Source organism: Falco naumanni, chromosome 7 (genome assembly GCF_017639655.2).
Source record: "Falco naumanni isolate bFalNau1 chromosome 7, bFalNau1.pat, whole genome shotgun sequence".
Lineage (NCBI taxonomy): Eukaryota > Metazoa > Chordata > Aves > Falconiformes > Falconidae > Falco > Falco naumanni.
The window spans coordinates 32,960,449-32,987,570 of record NC_054060.1 but is presented as its reverse complement, the minus strand read 5'-3'; the positions used below and the strand labels follow the sequence as shown (position 1 = coordinate 32,987,570).

At 46.9% G+C, this 27,122-nt stretch overlaps 1 protein-coding gene across 3 annotated transcripts in view; it reads right to left on the bottom strand.

The window, feature by feature from the left end:
* The window catches only part of ARMH4 (armadillo like helical domain containing 4), a 73,229-nt gene extending 49,556 nt beyond the window's left edge, over window positions 1-23,673 (bottom strand). For all 3 annotated transcript variants that reach the window (XM_040602338.1, XM_040602339.1, XM_040602340.1), the window contains exons 1-4: window positions 23,626-23,673; window positions 16,064-17,447; window positions 13,882-14,094; window positions 12,451-12,666 (exon numbers count right to left, since the gene is read on the bottom strand). In XM_040602338.1, coding sequence (XP_040458272.1) covers window positions 12,451-12,666; window positions 13,882-14,094; window positions 16,064-17,390 — 1,756 coding nt within the window. In that variant the 5' untranslated portion in view covers window positions 17,391-17,447; window positions 23,626-23,673. The remainder of the gene's footprint in view (window positions 1-12,450; window positions 12,667-13,881; window positions 14,095-16,063; window positions 17,448-23,625) is intronic.
* Window positions 23,674-27,122: the final 3,449 nt, after the last annotated feature.

Below are 27,122 nucleotides of genomic sequence, written 5' to 3'. Positions count from 1 at the left end.
TTTTCCCTAGATGGATGGGGTGAAAAAAGCAGCCAAGAGAAACAAGCATCAGATTTTTATCTCTGAAAAACTAGTTTGGGACGAGGTTTTTAGAAGCTCCTTGCGATTTTAGCAAGCCAAATCAGAGACACCTGCCAGGATCTATTTTTGACGCAGCAGATAGCCATCTCTGTACCTCTGAAGTCTAGCAGGCAGCCAAGCTGAACACCCAAATTGAAAGTGCCAAGACTACTTATTATATCTGACCATCACCAGGCTACATCAATCATCACACAGCCACAGCACAAAGATGTGAATAATGTAGTCCTTGTAGCACAACCACTGTGAGAGGAAAAGAAAAGGCTCTTGTTTCCTCCTTCTTCTCTCTAGCTCGTTCCTACTTCTGAAAACAGCTTTTTAACCCCCCATCCCAAAAATGCCAACAGCACGCCTTGCTGCAAGGTGCAGTGCAGAGCACCACTTGGTGGTCACAAGGAGAAAGCTACACTACTAAAAAAAAAAGAAATAAATCACAGACTTCACAAACGTTGGATTTCAGAAGCATAGGCACAACAGAAACCTGGCAACTGTCGGCAGGCCGCACGTACAGCTTGGTAGTCTCAGAAGATGGAAAATGGAAGTGAGCATCACACAGCTGAACCTCCAGCTGGAGGTTTGTGCCTCAGACAAGAGGCTTTTACAAAAATCATGTTTTCTCTCCTAAACTGGCACTTTTTGGCCCTTCAGAGGTCTCAGCAGCAGCTTGAAAGAGAAGAAACAGAAAAGACTGAAAGTAGCAAGGACAGAAAGTGCGCAGCCCAGCAGATTCAGACGGCATTCAGATGTTCATGTGCATTTGCAGCCCACTGTGAACTATTCTGTGTATCAGAATTCATTTGGGTTGGTAAGGATCTTTAAGATCATTGAGCCCACCGCTAAACCATGTCCCTAAGTGCCACATCTGTGCATCTTTTAACTACCTCCAGGGATGGTGCCTCCACCACTTCCCTGGGCAGCCTCCTCCAGTGCTTGACAACCCTTTTGGTGAAGAAATCTTCCCCAGTATCAATCTAAACGTCCCCTGGTGCAACCTGGGGCCTTTTCCTCTTGTCCTAGCGCTTGTTACGTGGGACAAGAGACCGACATGCACCTCGCCACAACCTCCTCTCAGGCAGCTGCAGAGAGCGCTAAGGTCTCCCCTCAGCCTCCTTTTCTCCAGGCTCAACACCCCAGTTCCCTTAAACTGTATACGCTCTTCAGTTTTGGCTAAAGTTAGAGAAAGAGAGAGAGAGATGATGATGCTATACTAGTGCCTTGCAGTCAGGACATGAGTCTCTAACAAAGTAAAATTCAAGTATAAAGCTTTCTTGGCCACAGACACAAACTTATCTAAATCAGACATTCATGTAGAACCCAGCTGCAGGAACACTTCTGGAAACCTGACAGTATTCAAAAGTGCCCCTTGCTCACCAAAGCAGACAGGTACACAGCACATATAGCTGTTTCTGCTGTGAGCCATCCCTGCTCTATAGATCTTCATACGTTACATATAAGCAGATTCTGTTATCCTGTTTGCACGCACCAAATCCTAATTCTTGCTTGTGACATGCCCTCCTGGTGACACCAGTAGATCTCAGCACTGAAACACTTCTAGTCTGTGCAGACATTCATATTTTCTACTGCAGTTATGGTAATGCAAGAGTAGTCTAGGACACTTTAAGTCTCAATTCCAAGAGCTAAGAAATCCACAATCCGCCACTCTGACAGACTAAATAGCACTATATTCTGTAACGTAGGCTCTGCTTTGCCTTCATTGAAACAGGTAAGCAAAAAAACCCAAGAAACGTAACACCTCCCTGTTGTGACAATGGTACAATCCAAGAAAGATGCAAGCAGCAGGAACCCCCAGGAAAATGAGATTCCCAGTTCACCTGTCAAAGGTTTTAGTTCTGAGGGACCTGACAACCTTTGTAACAGGCATTCAGATCTTCAGGTTTGGACAAGCTATAGGACAGCACCAAGAAAACATGCCTGGTGCAAAATAACAGATTTTTAGCAGAGTTTTGGGGGGTTCCCACCTTTATTAATAGTCACCAGAAACAGCCACAGTTGGACTTTATCACAGGACTCCGTACTGATCCATTAGCAACTTTGGTGATACCCGTAGGATTTGCCATTTCAGGGTGGCAAAGGCTCCCTATGCTTGCTTCACAAAACAGTACATAACTATACATAGCCACAATGACTTCTGTGGCTCAGCAGAGAGAAATAAGGCCACCTCACACCTCCTTTGTGAGGCACTTCCCTGGCCCACCAGGCATCCACAGCCAGCAGTGTCTGAAGCAGCTGGACAAGAGCCAGCATCCCACAAGTAAAAGCCCCAGGTCACAATGGCAGCAGAGCCCTCACAAATCAGCTTGGCCCCTCAAGATGATCCTGTGCTGCAGGGAAGGGGATCACAGGGACAGCTCTTCCTGCTGGCAGCTCAAGCGCCGATAGCCCATTCCTCATAGATGACTTCAGCTGGGCTTCGCGCTTTTCTACAGGCTTCATACAGCTGCAGAAACCCACACTCCTCCCCGGCAGGAGGAAATCCGAATTACTTGCAGCACTGCTATTAGCACAGGGCAGCAGCTCTAAGTCCACGCCATCAGCATCAGCAAGGCACTCACAAGTGCTTGGTGCAAACACCACCATTAGGAACATGCCACAGATAGACTGCAACAGCAGTGAGGACAGGACTTTTTGGTATATCATCTTGTCATGAACTGGAGCTGAAGCCACTGTTGTCATAACCTTGAAGGCAATGGAGTTACATTGAGGCCTCTATTTTCAGTTGAGGAAAGCTTCACTGAAGGGGGATGCTTCTAACTTAAGATATTTTCCATTAAAGTTTGCAAATATTTTACTCCTCAGAAAACATCATTTGTCAGGTTTAACACACAAGAGAAATATCTTCTTGTGCCCAGTCATCAGAAGATGATAGATTCACTTACAGTCAGAAACTGAATTCAAACTGGGGGAAAAAAAAACAACCAAAAAAGCAAACTAAAAAGGAACTTGCAGGACAAAACCAGGAAACGCAGAGTTCTCACTTTCTCTGCCCTTTCCCTTCCCAGTCTCCCTCACACCAAACTCAGAGAACAACGATGTCTAGACAGTACCACAGAGGATCCTTGTGCTTCATAACAGTCTAAGCTATAATTTTACACTGTAGGGCCTGCCTGTCTAGGAGCACCTGATGAGTGCCAAGTAAGTTGTGATTAATCAGCAGCCAGCACTAATAGGTTTCCACTGGCAAGCCCACTCTTTGCATGACTCCAGGGAGATGCAGTATGCCAAGACCTCTCCCATACAATCAATGGGCAAAGGCTCCTGCGACCCGAGTGACAGCTGCAGAAAGCACAGATCTAGCACCTACCTGCATAACACGCTCCTGAAGGAAAGAGAGCTGTGGAGCACAGTAACTCCCACCTGTGCTGTGACACACACTGGGGACACACACCACTGAGCAAAATTCTACTTGTTGAGAAGTTTCTTTTCTTCCTGTGTGTACTGGAGCCACTCACAGGGGAACAGGGCAGTGGGGGCAGACAAGTGTCTCGTCCACCACGCACCCCAGAGCTTATCTTCTACTCCCATTCACTTCACACCCACATGGCAGCACTGGGCCTCAGTCACCCACATGCACATACAGTATAGGAAGCAGAGAAGAGTAAATAACAGGATTAGGGATGGGAGTCTACGACTACCTTCTCTTGCCAGAACACGAGGAACAGGCATTAAGAAGTCTGCCAAATGCTTTCTTCCAGTGAGGTTCATTTTCCACATGGCTTTTACGATCACAGATGACTGTGAAGGCAGGAAGGCTTTTCTAGGACAACTCCTATTAATCTGTTGCTTTCACATGATCAGTAATAATGTCACCATCCGACATCTCCAAAATGCTGCCAACAACAATCATTTGTGACAGCTTGGAAGGAGACAGCTGGTAGGAATGTAGATGGGCTCCCATCATGCACAGACAGCTTTCTGGGCAGAGTACAGAGACCCACTCATGTTGGGTCAAGATACCCACGCAAGCAGTGGATGCAGAAGCTATGCAAAATCATCAAAGTAAAACCCCTATACTGATGAGCTCAGCTAAGCCCAGCCATGTTCACTACAAAGCTGTTTGGGGTATTTGCAGACCACATAACATAAACATGGTCTTAAACACTTTACTCTGGAATGGGAGCCAAATCATGGTCTGTCTTGGGAAATATCAGCATCTGGCCTATGGCACAGAGCCAAGGAAACAGACTATTGGGAAGAACTCGTTGGGATCCCACAACACAAAACAAGATAACCTAACCCTACTCATATAAGTTCCAAAAGAGGAGGAAATTACATATGCAAAGCTCTTCTGTAACAGAAGGAAATCCTTGCTGCATCCAGGAGAGGGAACATATCGCCAGCAGCTGAGCTGAAGCTTCTTTAGGAGCCTCTGCTCACCAAAGCCCAAGTGCTGCAGAAGCCACTCCCCAGCAGACAGCTTTTCAACATTGCAAAGACAGCACAAGGAGAGATTCGGGTTCTGACCCCAACCTACTTCCCCCCCCCAATGAGACCTGAGGGGGTTCACACTTGCTTTTTCACAGTCCTGGCTCATTGCTCATCACAGGGGATCCCAGGCACTAAACAGCTTTGCTTTTTTTTTTTTTCTGGGGGTGTGTGTGGGGGGGGGGGGGTGTGGAATGGAGAAAAAATGCAAAAGATATTCCAGCAGGAACCATGGTCTGCTTGTGTATTAAGATCAGAAACAATCATTCGCAAGAGCTGCACTTCCAGCAGCATTCACCACAAAATTGCTTTCACACTGAGCAAGGCTAGAAAGTCAGTTTAGCTACACAAGGCTTTTTTAAAGGGAAAAAAAACAAATGCTGCAGAATACACAGTATGGACTATAACAAGTTTTCTCCCTAGTTTCCTGCAGAACAGCTCTTCTAACCTGAGGTATGCAGTTGTTGAACTAACCAGTATAAAAATCAAGACAAGAATGAGGTGATTTATCAAGTGAGGCCATTCAAATCAGTCCATTTGACCTTTAGGGGGACAGAGCAGAACAAGACAGATGAAGGCAGATAAAGATTTTACTCCTCTCAACAAAATGCTTTCACATGCATCGTGCTTTAACCCCAGCTGGTAATTAAGTACCACACAGCCACTCACTCCCCCTGCCACCCAAAGGAACAGAAAAAGTCTGTGGGAATAGTACTTTTTTCCAATCACAAAAAATAAGCCCCAGCAGAGATGTTTTTTCCATTTTCTCTTGCAAAAAGCTGTTTGGTGGTATTTCTTCATAAGTAACCAGTTTAACCAAACTGCCTGGGAAAGTAACAACCAACAGCCCAAGAGTTAGGAAAACATTTGATTTAAGCTTCATTTTCTAGACAAACCTAGCACGGATCCATCACAGATGATGTAGATTAGGGGCTGAATCTGTTATTCTGGGCAACAGTCTCCAAGGTACCGAGATTTTAGCTCAAGTCCTATCAGGTGCCAAAAGGGAAGATGACTGCAAGCCCACTCAGCTCACTTCCAGTCAGAGATTATGCTTCTGAGTCCTTGATTACCCTCCTGCAGCCTTCACTGTCCTTTATCAAGGGCAGTGCTTCCTCTCTGGGTATTTTCATGAAGAGGTTCAGAATGACACTGCTGGCCTGTCCGTGCACCCACATGGCCACGAGGAAACACGCCACCAGATCTCCACCTCCTGTTTAAAGGCAGTTTTTTTTAAAAAAAAGCAGCCTATGACACTTCCCAGAAGTCACGCTAAGAAGCCAGTACTCTTGGTCATTGCATCCTGTGTCAGATCAACAAGAGAGACAGTGTTCCACCTGCACAGGGCAGGAAGCAGAAATGAAAGACCTAAACCAATTTGTAGTGTGGCTTGTCCTGGTCCCAATGCCCAAAGCTCCCCAGAGAAGCCCCAGGAGCAACACTATCCTCCACATGCTGAGGGACCCCAACCATCAGCAGCTCTGGAGGAAAACACTCCTCGCAGAGCCTTCAGAAGAACCTGCCACATACCTGCTTATCTGAATCCACCTCCCTAGAGCTGCAAAGATGAACTGTTTAATCCCCAGATTAAAACAAATAAAACCTCATTAAAAACTTTCACCTGCACAGTTCAATTACCTTTCAATAGCAACTGTAGGTGTTTTCTCTTGTTTTGTGTTTAAGCTTGAAGATAAGCATAGGAGAGCTACAATGATGTTTAAATTAACTCATTTTTTTGACAAATGAGTAGCCTGACAGTTAAACATTCAAGCATAGCCTGGCCAGAACAGGAACCAAGGTGGGTCAGACTAAGAAATATCATCTAACCTGCTGGAGGCAGAACAGTGCCAGAATATCACAAAGAACAACTACTTTGAGAAGTTTTGTTCTTGGGTTTTGGGAGGGGAACAAAAGAGCCGTGCAGCTCACCTCTGCCCGGAGAGCAGCTGTGCAGGCACATGCTACTTCCCAGACGTCCAGGAAAGACAATGCAATGATGTTTTAAACCATTCCTAGAAATTCTTGCAGGAGTTGCTGTTGGAGACCGTACAGCACAACAGATAGCGTATCTGAGAGATAAAGCCCTGGAGTGCATCATTTGGCACAGTCAGCCACTTGAGAGATCATGTGGTTTGAGTTTGGTCAGAGCTGCCAGTGCACCCACAGCAGAGCAGGGTGGCCAGCCCATGTTCTGCCTCCCTGCACAGGGAAGCACAGACAAGCCCAAGCGCAGCATACCGAGTACACGCAGCAAGAGGTTCCTTCTCCTCTTCTTAGCGAGCCTTTAATGAGCCTAACACCCTCCTGGCTGTCCACCCACAGGCTCCCAGCTCATTAAAGGCTTGAACACTCTCCATGCCCCTCCCTCCTCAACTCTCAGATGGATTTCATGAAACAAAACAGGTAACCACTAGATATGTTGTCGGGTCAAACGCTTTCAGGAAAAGAAAGGAAAAAAAAAAAAGCTTGGTTTTGATGCAAAATTGTCACTTTTTTTCCTGTGGTTTTCTGCTACAGAAGAGAATCAGGGATGAACTACCACCTACTACAAAGAACATGGATGTTGACCTACACTAGAGACAGCAGGTCCCATTTCAATAGCAGCAATAAACTAGAAGCAAGACAAAAGCATGTACCAAGAACATTTAACGATTAACTCATTTTGCATGTGCTTTGTTTTAGATCTTCTCTTCCTTGACAATTTAGCTGGTATCTAAAGAGCTGGTGAGGAATTATAGCATCAGGCTAGTTAACCAAGCTGGGTTAAGTGCCTGTCTTATTTACACCCCTGCAACCTCATTTAAATTCTTAATGGGGTTGCAGAGATTTAATTAGGCAGGTCTTAATCCATACAGTCAGGGTCCAAGTAGCAATCTCAGTCAGGGCCTTAATTTCCAGCAAAAACACTCTTCACATCCAAAGAAAAAAAACAAGGCTCCTTGTACTATGGCACAGCTCAGAAGAAAAATGTAAGAATTTGAAGGGTCTTTTATGAAGCTACGTAAATGGCTACAGGTTCTGAAGTATTTTCTGAAAAAAAGGCAACCATCACCTTCACTTCTGAAGTATGACACACAACTTCGATGACTGTGTACAAAAAGAACAACATACAGGCGAAGCTGGCAGAGAACGGAGAAGAGGACTAGGAGAGCTCTTCTTACGAAATTAGTTAAGCTACAGTTTTCTTAGAAGGGTAAACGAGTACACAGGTCAGCAGAGAGCAACAGGAACTATTTAAACCTGAAGAGAAGTGCACATTGGTAAGATGCTATGAATATGTTGAGGTCAGAAAGCCTGAAGTTTCATACCAGCACTGCTCTGGGACAGCCTTTAACACAGCAGATGAAGCAAACACAGCGAAGCCCACAGCCAAGGTTCGGAGTGGAGGTGCCCCATGACTGCAGGACACTGGATTTGCTGATCCCCAGGACAGTGCCAGCTGTATTTCAGCATCGTTGAAGGGCTTCTCCACAGCCAAATACTGCATTAGGTGGGAACACAACAGCTAATCAGGCAGAGTACTGGAAGTGACCCTATGCTGGCCTGGGGAGCAGACACCCAGACACAACCTTTCCGATCCCTTCACCCTAAAGACCAGGATGCTACCAGCTGCTTGTTGAAAGCCAGCCTGATTGATCAGGAACACGTCACATGAGAGCTACATGGTTAAGATCCTCTCTCTCTAGAGCAGCTGAGTTTAAGTTGCCCATTTTCAGAGCTATTGACTGTTCCTGACACCATACAGCAGCCACAGCATCTCCTACTTTTATAGAAGCTCCAAGCACCCTCCACATCCAGCAGCCTACATGACAGCTGAACTGTGCAAGCAGCTTACCCCCAGCATCAACAGCTTGAAATAAGCCTAGATGACTAAACAGGAACCAGCCTTTGGGCTTACACACTGTTGCAGAGTGGTTTTGGACTTTGTGGGGTAAGGGGTACACAAAAAATAGGATAGGCATATCCATAAAACCCAGTGCATAATACTTGTTTAGTTCTCTTTAAAACACCTATGGGAGAGCAGCAAGAGTCAGATTATTTGTTTCTCTCTCCATCTCAGAATCACCACAAGTAAACAGATTTATCCTAAGTTAATGCTGAAGTTGCTGAAGTGGGCCAAGCCGGAGATGAGCTGCAGGGAGTGGGCAGCACTTAGCTCAAACTGTTTTCCTGATGATCTTGGATGCAGCAAGGGCAGCATGTGGGGGTCTAACAGCTGAAGGGCTTCTATGGACTTGAGGGTTGCAACACAGGCACATCAAGAAGCATCTGTTACTGCTGCATTTGGACAACCTAAGGCGGCAACACAGCAATACCTGCTCTACGTGTCAGAGAAGGTTAATCAGCATGGTTTGATGAATACCACGTCATCTTCCCATTCTCTATCCTATGCGTCCCACTCCACAATCACCTTCTCCAGCCATTTCAGCTGAATTTTTGCTGTCCAGGCAGGGTGGTGGCACACAAGAAAACCAAACTTTGAGTCTGTATTGATAGATACTGTCAATATGGACCCACCCTCACCAACAGCCACAGACAATAGTGCTGTAAGCTGTTCACTCTGAACTGGCTGGTGACCCAGGCTGTGATGGGTGAGACATCACTGTCGGCAGCAGGTTAGCTCTGTACTAACTGCTGGTTTAGTATTAGCACACAAGGATAACATGACCTTCAGGGTCCTCACAGAAGGTACACTAACTGACCTGACTGGCCTCAGTGCATTCCCAGATCACACTCCAAACGGAACAGTGACAGGAGCTACTTTAGGACCAGCTGAGGGGAACCAGCTGCTGTTGTGCTTTGTCCACCATGTTTTAACTAAAGACTGCAAGGATCTTGCAGAAGAGGAAACATGGCAAGCTACCTGCCACTTTGGCAAGTTACACCTGCCAAACGCTGCCATGCTTAAAGGTGGGCAGCCATTTCTGCCAATAGCTACCATAGCAGACATTACAGCAAAGGAATCTAGTCAAAAAGGAATGTGGTTTGGTTTGGTTTGTTTTTTCAGAAGAGCCACCTTTCAAAGTGTGTTGGGAGGCTTACACAATGGTCTTGAACAGGGAAGTTGAATCAGATTGTGTCTCTTTGGACCCTAGAAGCCCTACAGAGAAAGTGTTTAGCTTGCTAGAGACACAGAAATTCTGGACATAGGAAAAAAAAACACAATTAAGTCTCCCAGGCAAGTAAGCCTCATCCTCTGCTGTGTCCTGTCCTCATAACCTATAATCCCTTTACAGGATTTCTCTGGCTGGGAAGGGCAAGTACAACCAGTCTCACCACAGAATCAAAGTAGGAGGATATTCTTTACCCAGCTAATCTCTCCAGAGTCTGCTAGAGAAGAGTATAAGCTCATCTAGAGACACATTCAAAGCACCTCATGTTTGTCTGTGCAATTTGATTTTTAAAGCAGTTTCGCATCCAAGCCAGATAGGTGAATATACTGATGCGAGTAACCACAGGCAGCTTGGCACAGAAGGTCCCCAAGAAACAGAGCTAACTGAACAGCAGGGGTTTATATTTAATGAGCCAGGCCCTCAGTGAGGCAAGTCAGCAAGACCCCACTGAAGGCAGTGGAGACCAGCTGAGCTCACTCAGCTCCTTTCACTTCTTCCACTGGTGAGCAAGGGCCAGGATCCTTATTAAGGATCCAAGCATATGCCTGCAACAGCAGTGATGTTTGACCTTGCACCCCCCAAGAGCTTGAGCACCCTGTGCTGGAGCTCAACATAGTTTTGTAGGAAAGCACTCCCAAACACCTCATATCTGGCAGCATCTAGACATTCTGAGTAAGCACCAGGAACTGTAGTTTTGGGGGAACAGAAACCAAGCTTCCAAATGCCCATTCACCATGAGGATGTGGTATCCCCTAATTGCCATTACACAGAGAAAAAGATACTAGAAACAGAGCCACAGCTCAAAAGTTTCCTTCGTACTTAAGTGGGGCAGTAGCATCCCCAGGCAGAAAGCCTATCCTCAAATGGAATTTGTCCCATTTTACAAAATACGGATTGGTGATCCCTAACACCGTGGAAAGTTCTGTCTCACTGCACTAAGGTCTAGGTTGATCAGAAAAGATTTGGACCACAAAAGCTGTGCCAGTCATCAAAATCACACAGCACACCAGAGAGCACTATGTCACTTGGATGACAGGCACCTGCAGAGCCATACCACAGAGCCAAGAAACTCACAGCCTTCTAGTTGAGCCATCATCATTTGGGAAAGCTGGTGCTAGCTACAGCTCATCTTTGCCCTTTGAAGATCTCAGACCATACTTGGGAGCAGAGAAAACAGGCCTATGGTTACATAAGAGCTCAGAGTAAGAACCCAAGAAAGTTGCAGCAGTCCTGTGTCAGAGCAGAAAGACATTTTTTAAATGCCTATGCAGAAAGTCTAATTAAATAGGGAGAGATCAATCCACAGTTGAAAAAGAAATCCCTCTTATCTTTCTGTGCAGAAAACCAGGCTTCTAAAGGAGATCCCAGAGGGCTCAGAAACAGTTTAGCCTCCTGAATCATACTGCTTTTCCTAAGCAGAGACCCTATTTCCCAGTCTGAAATATCAGGTTTTCCCTTACACATGCCTTTTTCCCCTGCTGCCGCTCTCCCATCATCACCAACACATCCTTGCATTGCCAGATACATGCAAGATTCATCCTGGCAAGGGGTGAGGGCTGTAGCTGGAGGCCCGGGAGAGCTCATGGCAGGCTTCAAAGCAAGCAGCAAGCCTGACAGAGAGCAGGAGCTGCAGCACCTCACACATGCAGTGGGGAGGGCTCCCAGCTTCTGCTGCCCTCTAAACTTAACAGGAGTGAGAATTATTGCTTCATGCAGAGAAAAGATGCTGATTAGCTGTTGTCTACAGCACCCCACCTCTAAACAGAAGAAAAGTACCATCTGGCATGCCACCTCTGGAGGGCTGCCAACCTTTGCAGTAAAATACGAAAGCAAGAGAAGGTCAAGATAAAGAAAGGTGAGCAAAACAGGAAGAAAGATTAATCCCTGTCAGGTGGTGTCAGTCCACACACTGGAGTACAAAAGTGGATGGATGAGCAAGCTGAGGTTTAAGTAGGAGAGTGTAAGAAGCAGAAGTGAAACAATTCTCTGCAGGAAAATCACAGCTGAGCTGAAGAGAGAACCGATCTGAGCTGCAGACCAACTCCAGAGTAGGATCTACTTCACCTACACCTCTCTTGATGGGTGTTTTCCCAGGTGGAATTTGCATCGCTAGGTTTCAGCTGTCCAAAGACAGTGAGGGAGCAGACTCCAAGACTGGCAGTGGGCAAAAGCAGCTTAGGAGAAAGAAGTTCAGGGGGTGAAGCAAGGCCAGAGAAGCCAGTAACGGGACAGCAGCTTAGCAAGTAGCTTTGAATTGGAAGATCACGTCAAAGGGTATGTATGCATCCTTCATCTCTCCCAGCAGTGTCACACAGGGAGCACAAATAGGGCATCACTTGTCCTGGCAGGGTTTCAGCCAGCCAGATGCTGAGACCACCATCTCATGCTGAACATCCCCCTGCATTGCATGTGGTGACAATTTTAGTAGTAGGGTGGCAAGGGCTCTCCAGCGATCTGAACATGTTCTCATGAATGTTACCTGGTACAGGGGCTCTGCAGTGGATACACACCCCCCAGCAGTTACAGGTGCACAGCCAGACTCTACTGCAACAGCAATATCACTGCTGCTCTCTCCCCAAGGGAAAGTTTCACCCTTTCCACCACTGCCACTTGAATTTCAGGCATCCTCCATGACACTGTTCATTGTTTGCTTCCTGCACCTCCTGAAAGGGGACAGGTTGTTCAACAACTATATTAGGAACAATGACATATGCACATAGTTGTATGCCAAACAGACAAGCCAGGGCTCAGTGTCAAGGCAAATGTGCCACTCCACATGAAACTGCCTGCCTCTTAGCCTTGTGATCAGTGGTACCTTCTGACTCCAGGCGGTCCAGCCCATAGGTCACAGCTGTACTGATCCTCCTCACAGATGGAAGAGCTGTCCTCCTGACAGAAGCCATTGATGCTGGAGTTACCAGGACTGCAGTTCTGCTGGATGGCTCTTCTGTCTGTCCAGACTGGGTAGCAGACAATCCACCAGGAGCTGGAACAGCCTTCTCACTGGTGACCAGGACCACTTCTGTGAGATCTACAGAAGACAGGAGGCAGCAGCAGTTTGGCACAACTGTATTAAAACCCCCACTATTTAAGATTTCATTAAAAGTTGGTTCTTAGAGTGAAGTAAGTTAAACTCTTGCTATTTCAAGATGTGTAAGTGACTCTACTGTAATGAAAGCTCCTCCTCCAGAACAGACAGCACAGGAGGTTTCCCTTAATGAGAACTCAACTAGGTTTTACTTCCATTGCTTTGAGGACTGCTGGTCACCATGCCAAAGCAAGATCAGAGCACTGAGACACTGTCTGAGATCTGAACTGAGGGACAGATCTAATTGCTTATTGCAAAGATAAAAATTAGTTGAATTCATAATTCAATCCCAGAAGCAAATTAATTAGTGGAAACTGCTGGAAGAGCCTTCTCCCCCCTACAAAGGGACCTTAAATTAAGAACTACAATGCAAATAGTTTTTTTCTTTTGATGCCCTGCAATGTAAGAATTACCAGAAAAGTTGCCCAGCAGCAGTTTCATTACAGTGGTACCTACCACTCCAGAAATACACTGAAGCTCAAAATCAGCTTTGTGCTAAGGGAACCCTTGCTACACTCCTACAGGCTTGCTACTACAGACTGTCAAGACTACACGTACCTGCCAAGGTGACATCAAGCCAGTAGACAGCAACTAGATGAACACAATTGCTTAAAGCATTTCTGTATGAGTTACATCAACCTGATAAGAACTCACCATTTCTAAATGGAAGTGAACATCCATGCAGGCTGCCATACCCAAGTCTACCTCCCCACCACTGCTTCCATGACACCCTGATGAAACATTTTCATCCTTTTAGACAGAGCATCAGCAATCTGTGACTACCTTTGGCTCCAGAAGTAAGAGCTCTCCCTCCATAAATAAAAACTGGCTTAAATGTCTAAGGCTAAAAGTCAGCTTTCTAGCAAGGATACATGTGGTGAGTTTGTTTTGGGGTGATTATTTTTTAAAAATCTCTACTCCACTGTTATTTGGGGCAAAAACATATGCTGGCATATTTCAATGTGATTGATCTGGTAGCATGGGCAGAAAGCAGTGGCAGCCCAGGGCTAGAGGCAGCCTGCAGAAGGCTAGAAAAAAGGTCACTTAGAATATGGATGCTGTGCATTGAGACTTCAGTGCCCAAGCACTGATATTTGTTTCAGACATACTATCTCATCTTGCATGGAAACAAACCCAGTCCTTGAAGCAGAACCCTACCTTCTATGTCTGGAGTGTTTGCCATAGAGGAAGTACCAGTTGTCACCAGCATCTGGGCAGCACTAGGAACAGTCAGCATCTGGGTGTCCTCCCCACTGTTTTCCTGGGGAAAGTTTGCAGCTCCCACTCCCTGGGTAGCACCAGGCACCAGTGTCACAACTGACAGAGCAGCATCAGCCTCCCGGGCAACTGTTGTCACCTCCTGAGTAACACCTACAGCAAGAACATATGTCAGTACCAACTCACAGGACAGCTGACAGCAACTGAACAGACATTTGAAGGAATATAACTCCATGCATTAGCATTTCCAGAGCCACAGTGCAAGTAGCGGGTCCAGCCGAGTATCAGGGTAGCGTAGCATAAAGACAAACATGAAAATGTGCATAACAGGAATGAAAGCAGCGGAATCATTCCTGATTTTCATAATTGCCCCTTAGGGACACATGGAACCCCTGGGGAACAATGTCAATGACTACAGCACTGAAGGTTTGTGGGAGGAAATACCGTTTGAAGCATGTAAGGCTGCCAGAACAGTGTTTTTAGTGACCAGCTCTCATTACTGTAAGACTTGAGCTTTGTAGAAGGGTTTATTTTTGTTGCACAAATCTTACTGATAGTGTTGTTTCACCAACATCTGGGTAATGGCAGAGAGGGAACCTGCTGACAAGTCAAGTGCTTATAAATTAATCTAGAAGTTAATCAGTCAGGTTTCAGCACCAACATGCAATTAGCTTTCCTGCTTTTACAGCAAAAGCTAGATCTTTTTGATGCAGCGAGGGGAAGTTATCTTTTTGCCTCTGTAACATAAGAGGGAAGATTAAAGATAGCCAGCAATTAAAACGAAGTCCTAAACTTCAGCTCATGCTCCTCCAGCCTAGGAACACATCATTGCCCAACACCTAACCAGACTTTTTTTAGCATTCCCCCTATATTTTAACCACTGAGTAGAAACATCATCATTAGGCTGAAGGTGCCATCTCTGCAGGTAAATACAGTACAGGGTGACACCATCAGCCTGTGGCAGGCTGCCTAGGAAGATTTCTGCCTGCTGGTAACAGAGTTGGCACAAACGCTGAACAGTAAGAGTCTGGCCACAGCTTCACTCTAGGGGGGGAGACAACACCAGGTGCTTTTGTTAAAGGACAGCACAGAGCCCCAGACAGATCTTTTGATCTGAGCGTATTTATGAAATCATGGAAGATATCAGTTACAGCCTACCGGTACAGCTTGCCTACTCCCGGATTTAGGAAGCATTTACAGCCATCCATTGTCTCTGCACCTTCTGTATCAACTGCAAGTGTCTATAGCTAGCAGATGAGAGCCAAGTGATCCCAGATGCTAATTAATTTAAACCCCCAGGAATTATTTCCCTGCTCTGTTTTCCAGGGCTTTAGAGTGAGCTAGTGCAAGGACGACCTTTGGGTCCTTGCACTTGCCGTATCAAAGTGATACTTTGGGGAGTTTTATCCTCCTTGAAATAAACTGTTTAACCAGTGGGTCAGAGGCTCGGCTCCTTCCTAGCCACAGGGGTGGCATGCCAGAGGGTTATTCAAAGCAGATTTACGTATATTTATCTGGTCAAGGCAAGACACCTACAACCAGACTATAGCCTTCCCCCTCAACCACTATGCCAGCACCAAAACCAAAGCCTCTGCTTTGGTAGTACCCCACACATGCAGAACATTAACAAAGAAAAATTTTTAGCCAGCACCAAGTCTCTGCTGATGAGACTATTTCTCAACAGAGACCTCCATGCTTAAGCATACACTTCAACCCCAAGCTCAGCTGCCACAGCCTTTCCAGTCTGTTACTATAGCCACCCTCTCCCAGCCTGAGGAACAGAAGAGGCCGCTCAAGACAGATACTTCACGTAACACTCAGGACAGGTACCACCCAGCAGACTGTCCTACCCACAGTCAGGGACATCGTATATAGGAACGGCCAAGCTGAGGCAGTACTTTATAGATGCAAATTATCGGTTTAGGCTGGTACCCCTCCACAAAGGTTTTATAGCTTTTCGGGGGGGGTGGGGGGGTGGGGCACGGGGCAAGGCAGAGGTGTCCTACCCTCTATTGCAGGTATCACAACCTTTCTACACTTTATCCCCCTGAAAGGAAGCACGGATTCCCAGAAGCACCCCTCTTACACTTAGAGGAAAGTGTCTGTAACAGTCAAGTTTTACCTTTCCATGAGCTTTCCAGAGTAGGAGAGAGATTGGACTGTTTATTTGTCACCACAGCAGCCTCCGGCTGTGACAACAGGATGCTTTTTCCCTCCTCTGCTGTGACTGCATTTATGTTTTCCAGTGAGTCCAGATCAGCCATGTCTACGCCTGTCAGGTTCACAGTGTGGAGAGCATCACTACTGTCTGTGGAAGCTGCTGGCAGCACCTCCCCTTGCACCAGCACTGTGTAGTTGGTCTCCTTGGCAAGCTCAGGAGTTGGTGGAGGGGCTGCTGGGGATGGCAGCATTCTTGTTGCATCTTCTTCCTCCCTCACACCTCCCTGCAGTGTCTGGGATGGTTCTGTCACCCCCAGGTCCTCTGTCACCTCCTCGTGAGATGTGCTTCCCCCTTGACTTACATCCCCCAGTTTCGTGTCATCCCAGTCAGGCGGCACAGTGTCCACAGGGTGGATAGTGACAGTGCCAGCTGTGGTGGGCAGCTCTCCTTGCCTGACACCTGTCCCTGCTTCTAGGTGGAGAGAGGCCTCAGTCACCATGAGGGGCTGTTTTGCAGCCACAGATGCTTGCACAGTCAGGAACTTCAGAGGGCTCCCTGTGTGGGCTCTTGGCATTCCCACCTCAGAGGTCACGTCATGAGCCTGGGGAGTTGGGATGACAGGGTGGATACCAGCTGTTTCCCAGCTGGGAGAGTTGGGGTACAGCATGGACTGGGGCACAGTTGAGGGGTGAGAGCTGCCCTGTGCCTCCTCCTCAGCTGTCCCAGAAAGGGGGGTTGCTGAGAGGCCAGCAGAGCTGTGCTTTACTTCAACACCACCCTCTGTGGTGGTCTCACTAACAAGACCACTGACAGACTCCTCCTGGACAGCAGGGTTCAGCGTGGTCACAGCTGTGGTCAGCATGGCCCTGGATGCATCACCCTCATCCAGCTCTGACTCTGTGTGACCAAGCTCCTCACCCACAGCAGCCACTGCCGCAGCAGAGGTGTGAGCAGCCACGCTCTGGCTGCCTGGGATGACATGGCTCTGGCTTACAGGCAGCATTTCTCCTTCTCCAGTGAAAGCTTCATTTAAGGGCATCCCAGATGGCTTTGCTGACACTCCAAGTGGCTCTTCAGAGACAGTCTGCTCAGAAGGGCCCGGGTTATTTTTCACGTTCAGTGTGCTTGTCCTTTCATCTTGCACACCATTCCTTGCCCAGGGGCCATGCTGGATCTTTGTCATGTCCCCTTCCTCCAGTGGCTGAGACGCAAGGCATGATGGACTGGAGGACAAGAGCAGGATGCTGCAGGTGACCATGCAGATGTTAAATCCTATTAATCTACTCATAGCTGAGAAGAGATCTGCCCAGAAGCCTGCAAGACTGACAAGTCCAGAGTGCAAGACCTAGAAAGGGAAAGAAGAACCAAGATTACACATACCCATAACCACCTGTTGACCCAGGGCCTTAAATAACTGGGTGACAAGTCCCAAGCATGCCAGGCTATGGCCAGTTCTGAGCGGACCCCTCCTACATGTCCCAAGCAATGGATCCCTCCATTTATTTTACTGTTCCTAGCTTACCAGTCTGAAGTTTCACACCAGAAAAAAGCAAACCTTGATCTAAAGCCCAAGACAGAGCTTGCCAAGCTCTCACCCCAGTGGGCGAGTGCTGTGCTTTACCCAGTAGAGATCAGACTTGCAAGGCTATGATGAGGATCAACCTGTTTGTCCTTTACCAAGTCCACAAGTGATACTTGTCAGGGCCAGACTAAAGTCTCAGGCCTGTTCCGACAAGCCCTATTCTGTGCTTTGACACAGAAAGAAACTAAGGAACTTGCATGGAGAACAAGGTGGCTCTATATGGTGCAATACAGGACCAGAGCCGAAACAGGAGGCTTTAGGGCTGCATTAGTGTCATGTCCTGTATGAGCTCCTTGGCCCCACAGAGAAAGGCTAAGCCCAGACAGCAGCACTTCTGCATTAGCACAGTGTTTACGCTGCACTGCACCATAGAGGCACTTCCAGAAAGTTTCATGCGTATAATTGTGTGCTTCAAGAGCTTCCAAGAGAACGCTGAACCAGTAGTCCAGCAGTGATCCAACCAGCTGACAGCCTGCTCTTGGCAGGCTCTGTTGCCTCCAGTAACAGTTAAGGCTGCAGGACAGATGGAGGACCTCTCAGAAGCAGCAACCACCTGCTCCCAGCCACCTCCTTCCAGGCAGGTGCCTCAGTCCTGGGCTTGTTGCACCATTGCTCAACAGAAGACCACCTCATCCAAGGGCCCACTCACATACGCACTGCTGGTTACACAGATCTCATGCACGAGGCAAACAGCCCTCCATCACACAGCAGATATTGTAAGGTCCTCTTCCTCCCAGTTCCAGGAGGCAGCTTGTCAGTGGCACCATCAAGCCCTATGGCAAGAAGCTTCCAACCATCAACAGCTTCACTTGCTTTGGCTGGTATGTTCAGATTAACAGGTGAACTGCTCTCACCTTTGAGCAGCAGGACTAACCAATATTAGTTAGGAAAGAGGTTGGGGTCATCAGAACTACTGCTCAGTCCTCTCTAGAAGACCCTCTGCCCATGGGCTCCAGGATGACCCCCTCAGATTGCTAGACACCTCATTTTCCCACCCAAGCAGCATGTAGATAACTATTACTGGCACTTACACACAGAGTGCAGCAACAAGCTGTCTAGCACTGCTTTGTTTTATACAAGGGTGTATCACTCCTCCATGTCTTATCATGCACCCATGTGACGCTGTGCAAGAGGTAACCACTGCTGTGGAGAGCAGGATCTCAGTAACACCACATTTGTGCTAGTCCATCTAACTCAGGGGTCCTCAAACTACGGCCCGCGGGCCGGATACAGCCCCCCAGGGTCCTCAATCCGGCCCCCGGTATTTACAGAACCCCCTGCCCCCCCACACTGGGGGTTGGGGGGGGAACCAAGCAGCTGCAGATGACCTTCTGCCACTGCATCCACGCGCCAGCCCCCTGGTTAAAAAGTGTGAGGACCCCTGATCTAACTCAAACACCCTCTGTGTCCTGCTGCTCATGTATATTTGTCTCCTTTTGGAAAAGCGTTATCTGTCCAGCCAGCTAAACACAAAACCAAGATGTCAGAAAGCCTGTATGACATCTGGTCTGGCCACACACAACTGTGTATTTCCATTGTAAAACACAACTCTTACTCCACACAGGAGAGAGATTTCTCTAGCTGAAGACCCTTAAGATCCACAGGGCTGTCTGTAACGCAAAAGAAGGGACACACAGGTCAGAGTCAGCTCCTGCAGGCTCCATTATCTGCTTGAGCCTTCAGGGCACACTGAGTCACTTTTTCCACTCTCCCTGCAGCCCTGACCCTCAGCCGTTTGAGATGCTGGAATAATTCCCCATCAGAGGCCACACACACTACCAGGTGCTCAGGGACAAACAGAAGCCACCAAAGAGCTATTCACCAGCAACAGCTTAGATACCTTCCACTTTATTTTTAGCATTGCCTTTCTCTGGAGGATAGCTGGCCAGCCGCCTATCTCCTCTACCCTCCCTGCCAAACAAATAGCTGAAAACTGACAGTATTCAGCTACTCTTCCAGGCTAAACCTTCATGTGCTTTTGTAATCAAAAAAAAGCACTAAGTGTGCATTACACAAGTTAAATTGATAGTCCCCGATGACATGCATCTGCCTTGCCATGTTGATGAATTTAAATTAAGTTCACCTCATGCCCCTTTAGCAAGTACCAGTTAAGACCAGATGTATTGAAACATCAAGATGGTTTGGGTTTTTTTAGATCCAAACTGTTCTTTATTTAAATACAGTTTCTCTAGACATCAGGAGTCTTTTTAGGCTATGCAAGTAGTTGCAGCAGTGGTTAAACCTAACCAGAACTCCAGTTGCACTTGAAAGACAGCCATAGTATTTCTTTTGCAGTCATATACATTATCCATATGTACATACATTTGTAGGTTTCTAGCTCTAGGTTCTCAAATAGCCTAAGACATTCAGGAGGTGGTTAGCAGTAGTAGTGAAACATTCATCTCTTTTTCCCAACAAGCTTACTCCACCTTTACTAGGATCAGGAGCGTCAGTGACTATGAGGGAAAGATGCTCCCTAATAGGCTTTTAGAGACCCATTAATTAAAATGTATAAAAAAGTATGAAGAGCCTTTCCTCCTTCTGGCTAGTAGATAATGTGGGCAGTCAGTACTAGCCTGAAAATGAGTTTCCAGGATACTTTGGGCAGCCTCATACAGTTTCCCCCAGTCTGAAAAGCACTTTGGCCATAGTCCTACATTTGTAAAGGGCAAAAATAACATCGGAGAGTTATTTGCTCAGGAAATCCACAACAACTAGATCTAAGCTAACCTAGACCTCTACATTCAATGAAAGCTGGAGATAGCGGCACGGAGCTTGCTACAGGATAATGGCTCAAGTTCACGCTTCAAAAAAGATTAGTCAGAGCTTAAAAACTACTTAGCTTTAGGAAGAGGCTGGATTAGACAGTGTATGAACAGCAGACACCTGTCTATCTTCTTAAGCAGAGTTTGACACCTTGCTGTAGCACTTTCACTTAATGCAAAAGTGACACAGGTTTTAGCAGGTAGCTGGCTGCAGAGCAGTTTGTTACTCAAGCTGTATTGGGCTATACATTTATCCCCCCATCTGGCTACTTTTATAGGCAGTCTGCTCTACAGCCTTAGCCAAGCAATAAAAGCAAGCTGTAGCATGCTGCTCCAACCAAGCACCTCCTATATAGTAAGCCTAAGCTTTTTCATTACTAGCTTGAAGCTGTAGAATAACCCTGTTCCATACCACAGGAACTCCCTGTCCCCAGATTTCACCAGGCATTCTCCAAGCCAAAGCCCTGGAGAACAGCTGCCAAGCACTGGCCAGGCTCTTGGTGGAAAACTAATCCTTGCTTCAAATAGGAAGCACACACAGAGGGTGAGAGACAACACCAGCAACTTCCCCTCCACTTAACAAATCCCAAGGGATGCAGTTCCCCCAGCTGCAAAGGCAGCACAACTGCAGACAGCCAAGGAGCTTTATCTTTAGCATGGCAGGGGGGTTGGAGTTTTCTTTTAACACCTATCACTTATTAGGCTGGAAAGAAGCACAAAGGACTGCTAGATTTAAAACAGGTGCCAAAACCAGCCATCTCCAGGAGCCACCCATCAGAATATGAACCATCTACTACTGTGGGCAAGTCCGCAAGCTGAGGGACAATAAATAAAAACTGGTCACCAGCTGATGCAGTCTCGCAGACCCAGTTGCATCTTTCTGAACCAGGCTGCTTCCTTGTGCCATACAGTTAGCACTAGTAATAGCTATTAAACCACTAACACCCTCTGTGAATTTGGGAGACCTGTTTTAAGAGTCAGCTCTTGGGAGGTCTGACAAAAGCCAGCTCAGAAAGAACCCTAGCCAGCTATGGTCACTCCAACAGGGTACACTTGAAGGGGACAAGCACAGAGCAGACCAGATTTCTCTCCAGTAGCTGTTCCTTACATGGACCAGCAGTTTGTGGACACATGCTGCAAAGAATTAAGCTCTCCCCTCTGCCCCAGTTGTATGCAGCTACTCCCGAGGAAGGCTTTTTAGAGTTTTGCATAGTTTACTTCAGAGAAAACTCTGAAGAAAACCATTTACTGTTATTTTCTGCCTTTGGCAAGTTCTGGCTGTGCTTTTCCTGAATTGTTGAAACAGCAAGAAAAAAGCATCAAGCTTTTAACTCGCTTGAATTAATAACCCTGTTCTAACAATCCTTCTCCCACACAGAGAGGACACTTTTACTCCAAAGCTGAAGTGGCTGCATGCATCATATAGCAGAGAGCACAGGAGATTAACAGGTCAGCTTCAGACAAAATCACTGTCTAGCCTTTGCAGAACAGAGCTTTCTGCACCTCCAAGTACAAGCTTGATTATGCCAGCTTTGACTGGCTGAACAGTCCTGGATTGCTCAGCTCTGCAATTCATCCGCTGATTGATAAGGGAAATGGATAAAAATGCTACAAATCTTTTAATGTGAAGATTTAGCCAAAACATACAAGTCAAGCAACTACCAGCTATCAAATGCTATGTTACCAGAGTGCTAATGTATGCTACCCAAGCCTTATTACTTGTGGTGAATACAAAAGCCAGCCGACAGTACACTGCAGAGTTCCAACTCCTACTTTTGCACACACGCTGAGAAAAATGCCTTCATTTTATCTTACATTATGTCCTTGCCCAGTTCAATCAAGTGAATTGTAGAGCTGATGCTCTTACAGCACATACTTCAGATAAACAGACCTCAACCAGTTAAGCCATCTCTAACAGCTCACCATGAAATCCCAACAGTTACACGACTCTACACCAGCCACCAATACAGCCCAAGTCCGAGAAGCAAAACTGTGTAGACACAACTACACTTTGGAGGGGCACATCCTACTCTACCTTTGAGGACAGATCCTTACAAGCTAACAAATAAGGTTTAATATTCTGTAAGGACAGCTTCCTACCAGTCCTAGTGAGGAACCTTAATACATAATACATCACCTTTACTCCCAGCATTGGTGTTCCAGCAGCAGTTCTTTGAGAAGTGAGAGACAAGACATGCTTTAGGCATTATTTCCCCAACTAAGCGATCACTTGCTTTGTTCAGAACAGCACAGACCACCTATGGAAATCCCTACTCAGATTTGCAAGTAAAAGCCACATAGTTCTTCGTGGCTTCTGACCCGTGCCAGGTCCCCAGCACCACAGAAGTCAGAATTCTACCAAATCCCCAAGGTATTAAAAAGACTGGGAGGAGGGGGGATTTAAGAATGAGGCAAAAGCGTGCAGCAGTTTTCAAACACCAGAGGATGGAAATGCTGCTCTCCAGACTGACTGGGAGCAGAGACGGACCTTCAGATTCCAATCAGCAAGAAACAGAAATTTCAGTGCCTCACCTAACACAGACACCAATACCACACAGTGGAGCTCCTGGAGGATCATGAGTCTCCACAGATGAAGGTTTAAAATCAGATTAAATACACCTTGCCCAGCCCTTTTAGCTTGGGTAGAACCTGTTTGTTGGCCAGAGAATGGGATTAGGGGTGGTTCAAGCTTTGATTACACCCAGCACACCTGCTTGCAGGGCACAGATCCATCCCCCTGTCCTTAGTCATATTTACAGGTGAGCTTAAAGACCCACAAGTGCATCATTTCCCTGCAGCCACCCACCACGACAACCCATCGTGTGCAAACAACCACCCAGGGATTTCTCCAGCTCAGGCCCGCAGCAGGACAGAGGGACAGCAGCGGTCACCCTCTCTCCATCACCACGGGGAAATAAACACACCCACACCAGGATTTTCCAAGAGGGCACACACCCCGGGATCCCCATCCCCCGGGGCTGCAGGGAGCAGCAGCCCGCTGGCCGGGAACAAAGAGCCGCGCCGAGGATGCGCTGCCCCGCGGGCAGCCAAGAATCACGGCCAAAAAAAAACCCCCAAACTGCAGAAAGACGGGGCACATTCGGCTTGGGGGTGGGGTGCTGCTCGTGCCTCCCCCCTCCCCGGGCTGCAGCAAAGGGGCGCACCCCCGGCCTCACCTGCCTCCCGCCGCCTCCGCCCGGCACCTCGGCGGCGCGCCGCGCTCGCCCCCAGCGCCCCGCGGCCGCACGGGCGGGGCGGGCCGGCCCCGCGGGGCGGTGTCGGGGCGGTGTCGGGGCGGTGTCGGGGGCGGCCCGGCCCGCTCCGCTCCGCCCGGGCGCCGGCTCCCGCCTGCCCGTGGCGGGCTCGGGGCTCGGCAGCGCCGTACCGGCGGGGGATGGAGGGGGGACCGCCCGCGGGCCCGTGTCTCATTTAGTCCTTCTCCCAAAGGAAGTTCCAGCACCCGTCAGAGCCGCGGCCTCGCACCCAGCTCTTCCTCACAAGCCGGGACCGGAGCCTGCCACCCAGCCGGCGTCTCTCCGCTTGTAAGATGTAGGAGCAAGGCCTACAGCTCCCTTAGCTTTCCATCGGTTACAGATTCTCCTCCGGTATTTGTGGCTGTAGACATCACCTTCCCCGGTACTCTGACTGCAAAGGAGAGCTTCTTAAATAGTATCCTACACACTTATTGGGAGAGCTTATTTCAGTTTCTTTTGTTTGATTGTTTGTTTGTTTTCTTTAAAGACTGATTCAGTCCAGAAGGAAGCAAGATAAACAATTTCACTCTTGGTTTTCTTCTCCTGCCTTCCCCCCAAGAACCCCATAGCTAGCCTAACAACAGGAACGGAAAACCTGTACGCTATCAGGTCCCAGCATACACATCAACTCACTTTGTCAGAGCCCCTCAGAAGCCCGTACCTTACCACCCAAGCCCAGCTTGGTGCATCCATCCCCGTTCAGCCTGGTGTCACCACGGTGTCTCAGCTGCACACATTTTGTATGCTGTCTCAGGCAATGACTTACTCAGAGCGGTGCTGCAGCAGATGCAAAGCGCTCATGGTGAAAAGAGACAAAAAATAATGTTCTTTCAAAGGAAGGCATGGCTGGGGCTGGGAGATTTAGGGAGGAATTGCTAGGGGGGAACGGAGGGATGATATAGGAGACAGGAGAGTCAAAATCTTGACTTTGCTATGAATGTGCTCTACTACATTAAGTGAAATCACATCAGTGAATCCCTCTGTACTTCCAGTTATAATAACAATCTTTAAAATAAAGTTTTGGGTTTTTTTTTTTAAATCCTCAGACAACGTGAGATTTAACCTGCTAGTATGTGTCAAAACACCCAGCTCTTTACATAACATAACTGATTGAATAAAACAGAAATATTCCTTGTCACGAAATGGTTCGTAATTATTTTCTCTTTGCTGTGCTACTGGAAATAACATTTATATTACTGGTTTGTTCTTTTTGCTATACTCAGCCCAATGTTCTACTGGTCAGATTTTAGAGAATTGAGTGTTTCTCACTGGATTTCAACCAAACTGGAACCAACCCAATTAATTTTTGGTAGCATTCTGCACCCAATATTAAAAAAGACAGATTTGTTGTAGGTCAGGGCAATTTCTTTCAGGGTAATATTGCTAACCTCTGCATAAGTTGAAAATAAAATGTAAAAGCGCCTGTATCGGCAATAAAGAGAGTCATTGGGAAAAGACATCAGAAAGAACTTCAGTTAGGCTTGTTGGAGCAAATTGTCAGACAAAACAACAGGAATAGTCCCTTCTGGCTTTGTATCTATGAACTGTGAAATCTGAGAAATTATTCATGAATCTATATTCCTAGTGCTGCAGCATCTTTCAAAAACAAACAAACAAACAACAAACCAACAAATATGTGAAAAGAAAGGATGTTTACTCTCTCCTTTAAGGGAGATGGCAGGGGCGGGGAAGAGATAAGAGCTGTATTTTTGTGGCCATTTTAATAGACCATTAGCTCCCACATTAGGGACCCAAAACTCTCTGCAAGTTCATCTTCTGTTCCACCCATTTCATTCCAGTGGAGGGCTCTAACTGAGAGGAGGGGATGGCTCAGCCATGGAGTAGGTGCCACCTCTGAAATTAATGGTGTAGCCAGATTTTACAGCAAACTGAAATCAATGCTGGTGTTGGAAGAAGGGTTCGCCAGAGTCAAGACGACGCTCAATATGAATTATGCATCTTGCTCAACTGTATTAGTTTCTAACACTACTTATATAGAACCGATACACATGCATATTCGTAAAGCAGAAATACAATTGGTTAGTAGTCTCTAAACATGCGCGGTTCTCACACCCCTAATTATCATGACTAAAATAAGCATTCTATCCATGTAGCTAATTGTGTTGCTGTGCTTCAGCCTTGTAGTTTGTTACTCCCTATTTTCCCGTACCGGTCCCTATCTTTCTTGGCCCTGCACCTGCTTTCCCAGCAGCTGTATCTTGTTACAGCCACGGCCGGTTGGCACAACATAATTACTTGGTCTCAGGATTCAAGAATAGCTCAAGGCTACCTTTCTTGTTAACTTCAGCACAGCAACTTCAGTACAATTCTGATTACAGGCCTAATACCAGGCCTGGATTGTGCAGATCTTCAGAGATTCTAAGGCCATGCTTCTGCAGCCATTCTTCTACATGCGGGCTTATTTTCCAGTGCAGTGCTGCACATTGTGGCAGATCAGGCATTGATTCCCAAGCTGCTCAGTCATCCGTGTGTGGGGAGAGGGGCAGGAAAAAAGACCCTCCCCTGCCAGAAATCAGAGCCATCAGTAATAAGTCCACCAGGCTTGACCCAGAGGCTTGGTGTGGTAGCTACAAAATTCACGCCTAACGGTTGACCTGGGATTCGGAATGAGGGATATTGTTTTCAACTCTGTTTCTATGTAACCTTTAAAATTAACAGGAAAGTTATTTAAAATGCAAAGCATGTGTAACTGCTGCTCTACTGTTCTCTAAGGCATGCAGAGCACTAATAGATTGGAGAGGTTTTCACTTCCCCCTTGTCATTGACTGACTCTGAACCCGGATTGGCACTGTATACTCTCAAGGTCAAACATTTCACTGATCATCACCATAACCAAAATAGTTATCTATGGTTTTTTCCCTGTCTGAGGTTGCAAATTCCCCATACACTGCAAGTTTCTCTACCCTGCATAACCTGCCAAAATCACGGGTTCCTGCATTATCAACAAAAAATCTGCAGACTGAAAGGAAGGAGGCATGATGAAAGAGGCAGAAATCAGCAATCACCAGAGTGCACTGTTTTGTTATTCATTTCTATGACTTATCAGTTGGAAATACTGATTTTTAACTTGGTTCAGTATGTCACAGAGCATATACTTTGCACTAACAAGCAAAATTGGCCCCACTTCCACAGCAAGTTGAGAAACATCCATTCCTTTCCCTTCTTACCAACATTCTGATTTGAGACATTTTAGTGCAGTCCTCTATTGGTCTTGTTCTTCAATGTCTTCTCACCCCTCAGGTGAAATTCAGAAATTAAATTCAGATATAAACTGTTTATTCTTCCATGCGGGTAGCGTAGCTGATAAAGAACATGGGACTCATGTCCCATTCCCAGCTCTAACTTGTTAGGTGACTTTCAAAACCAAACTTCACCACTTTCTGCCTTCATTTCCCATT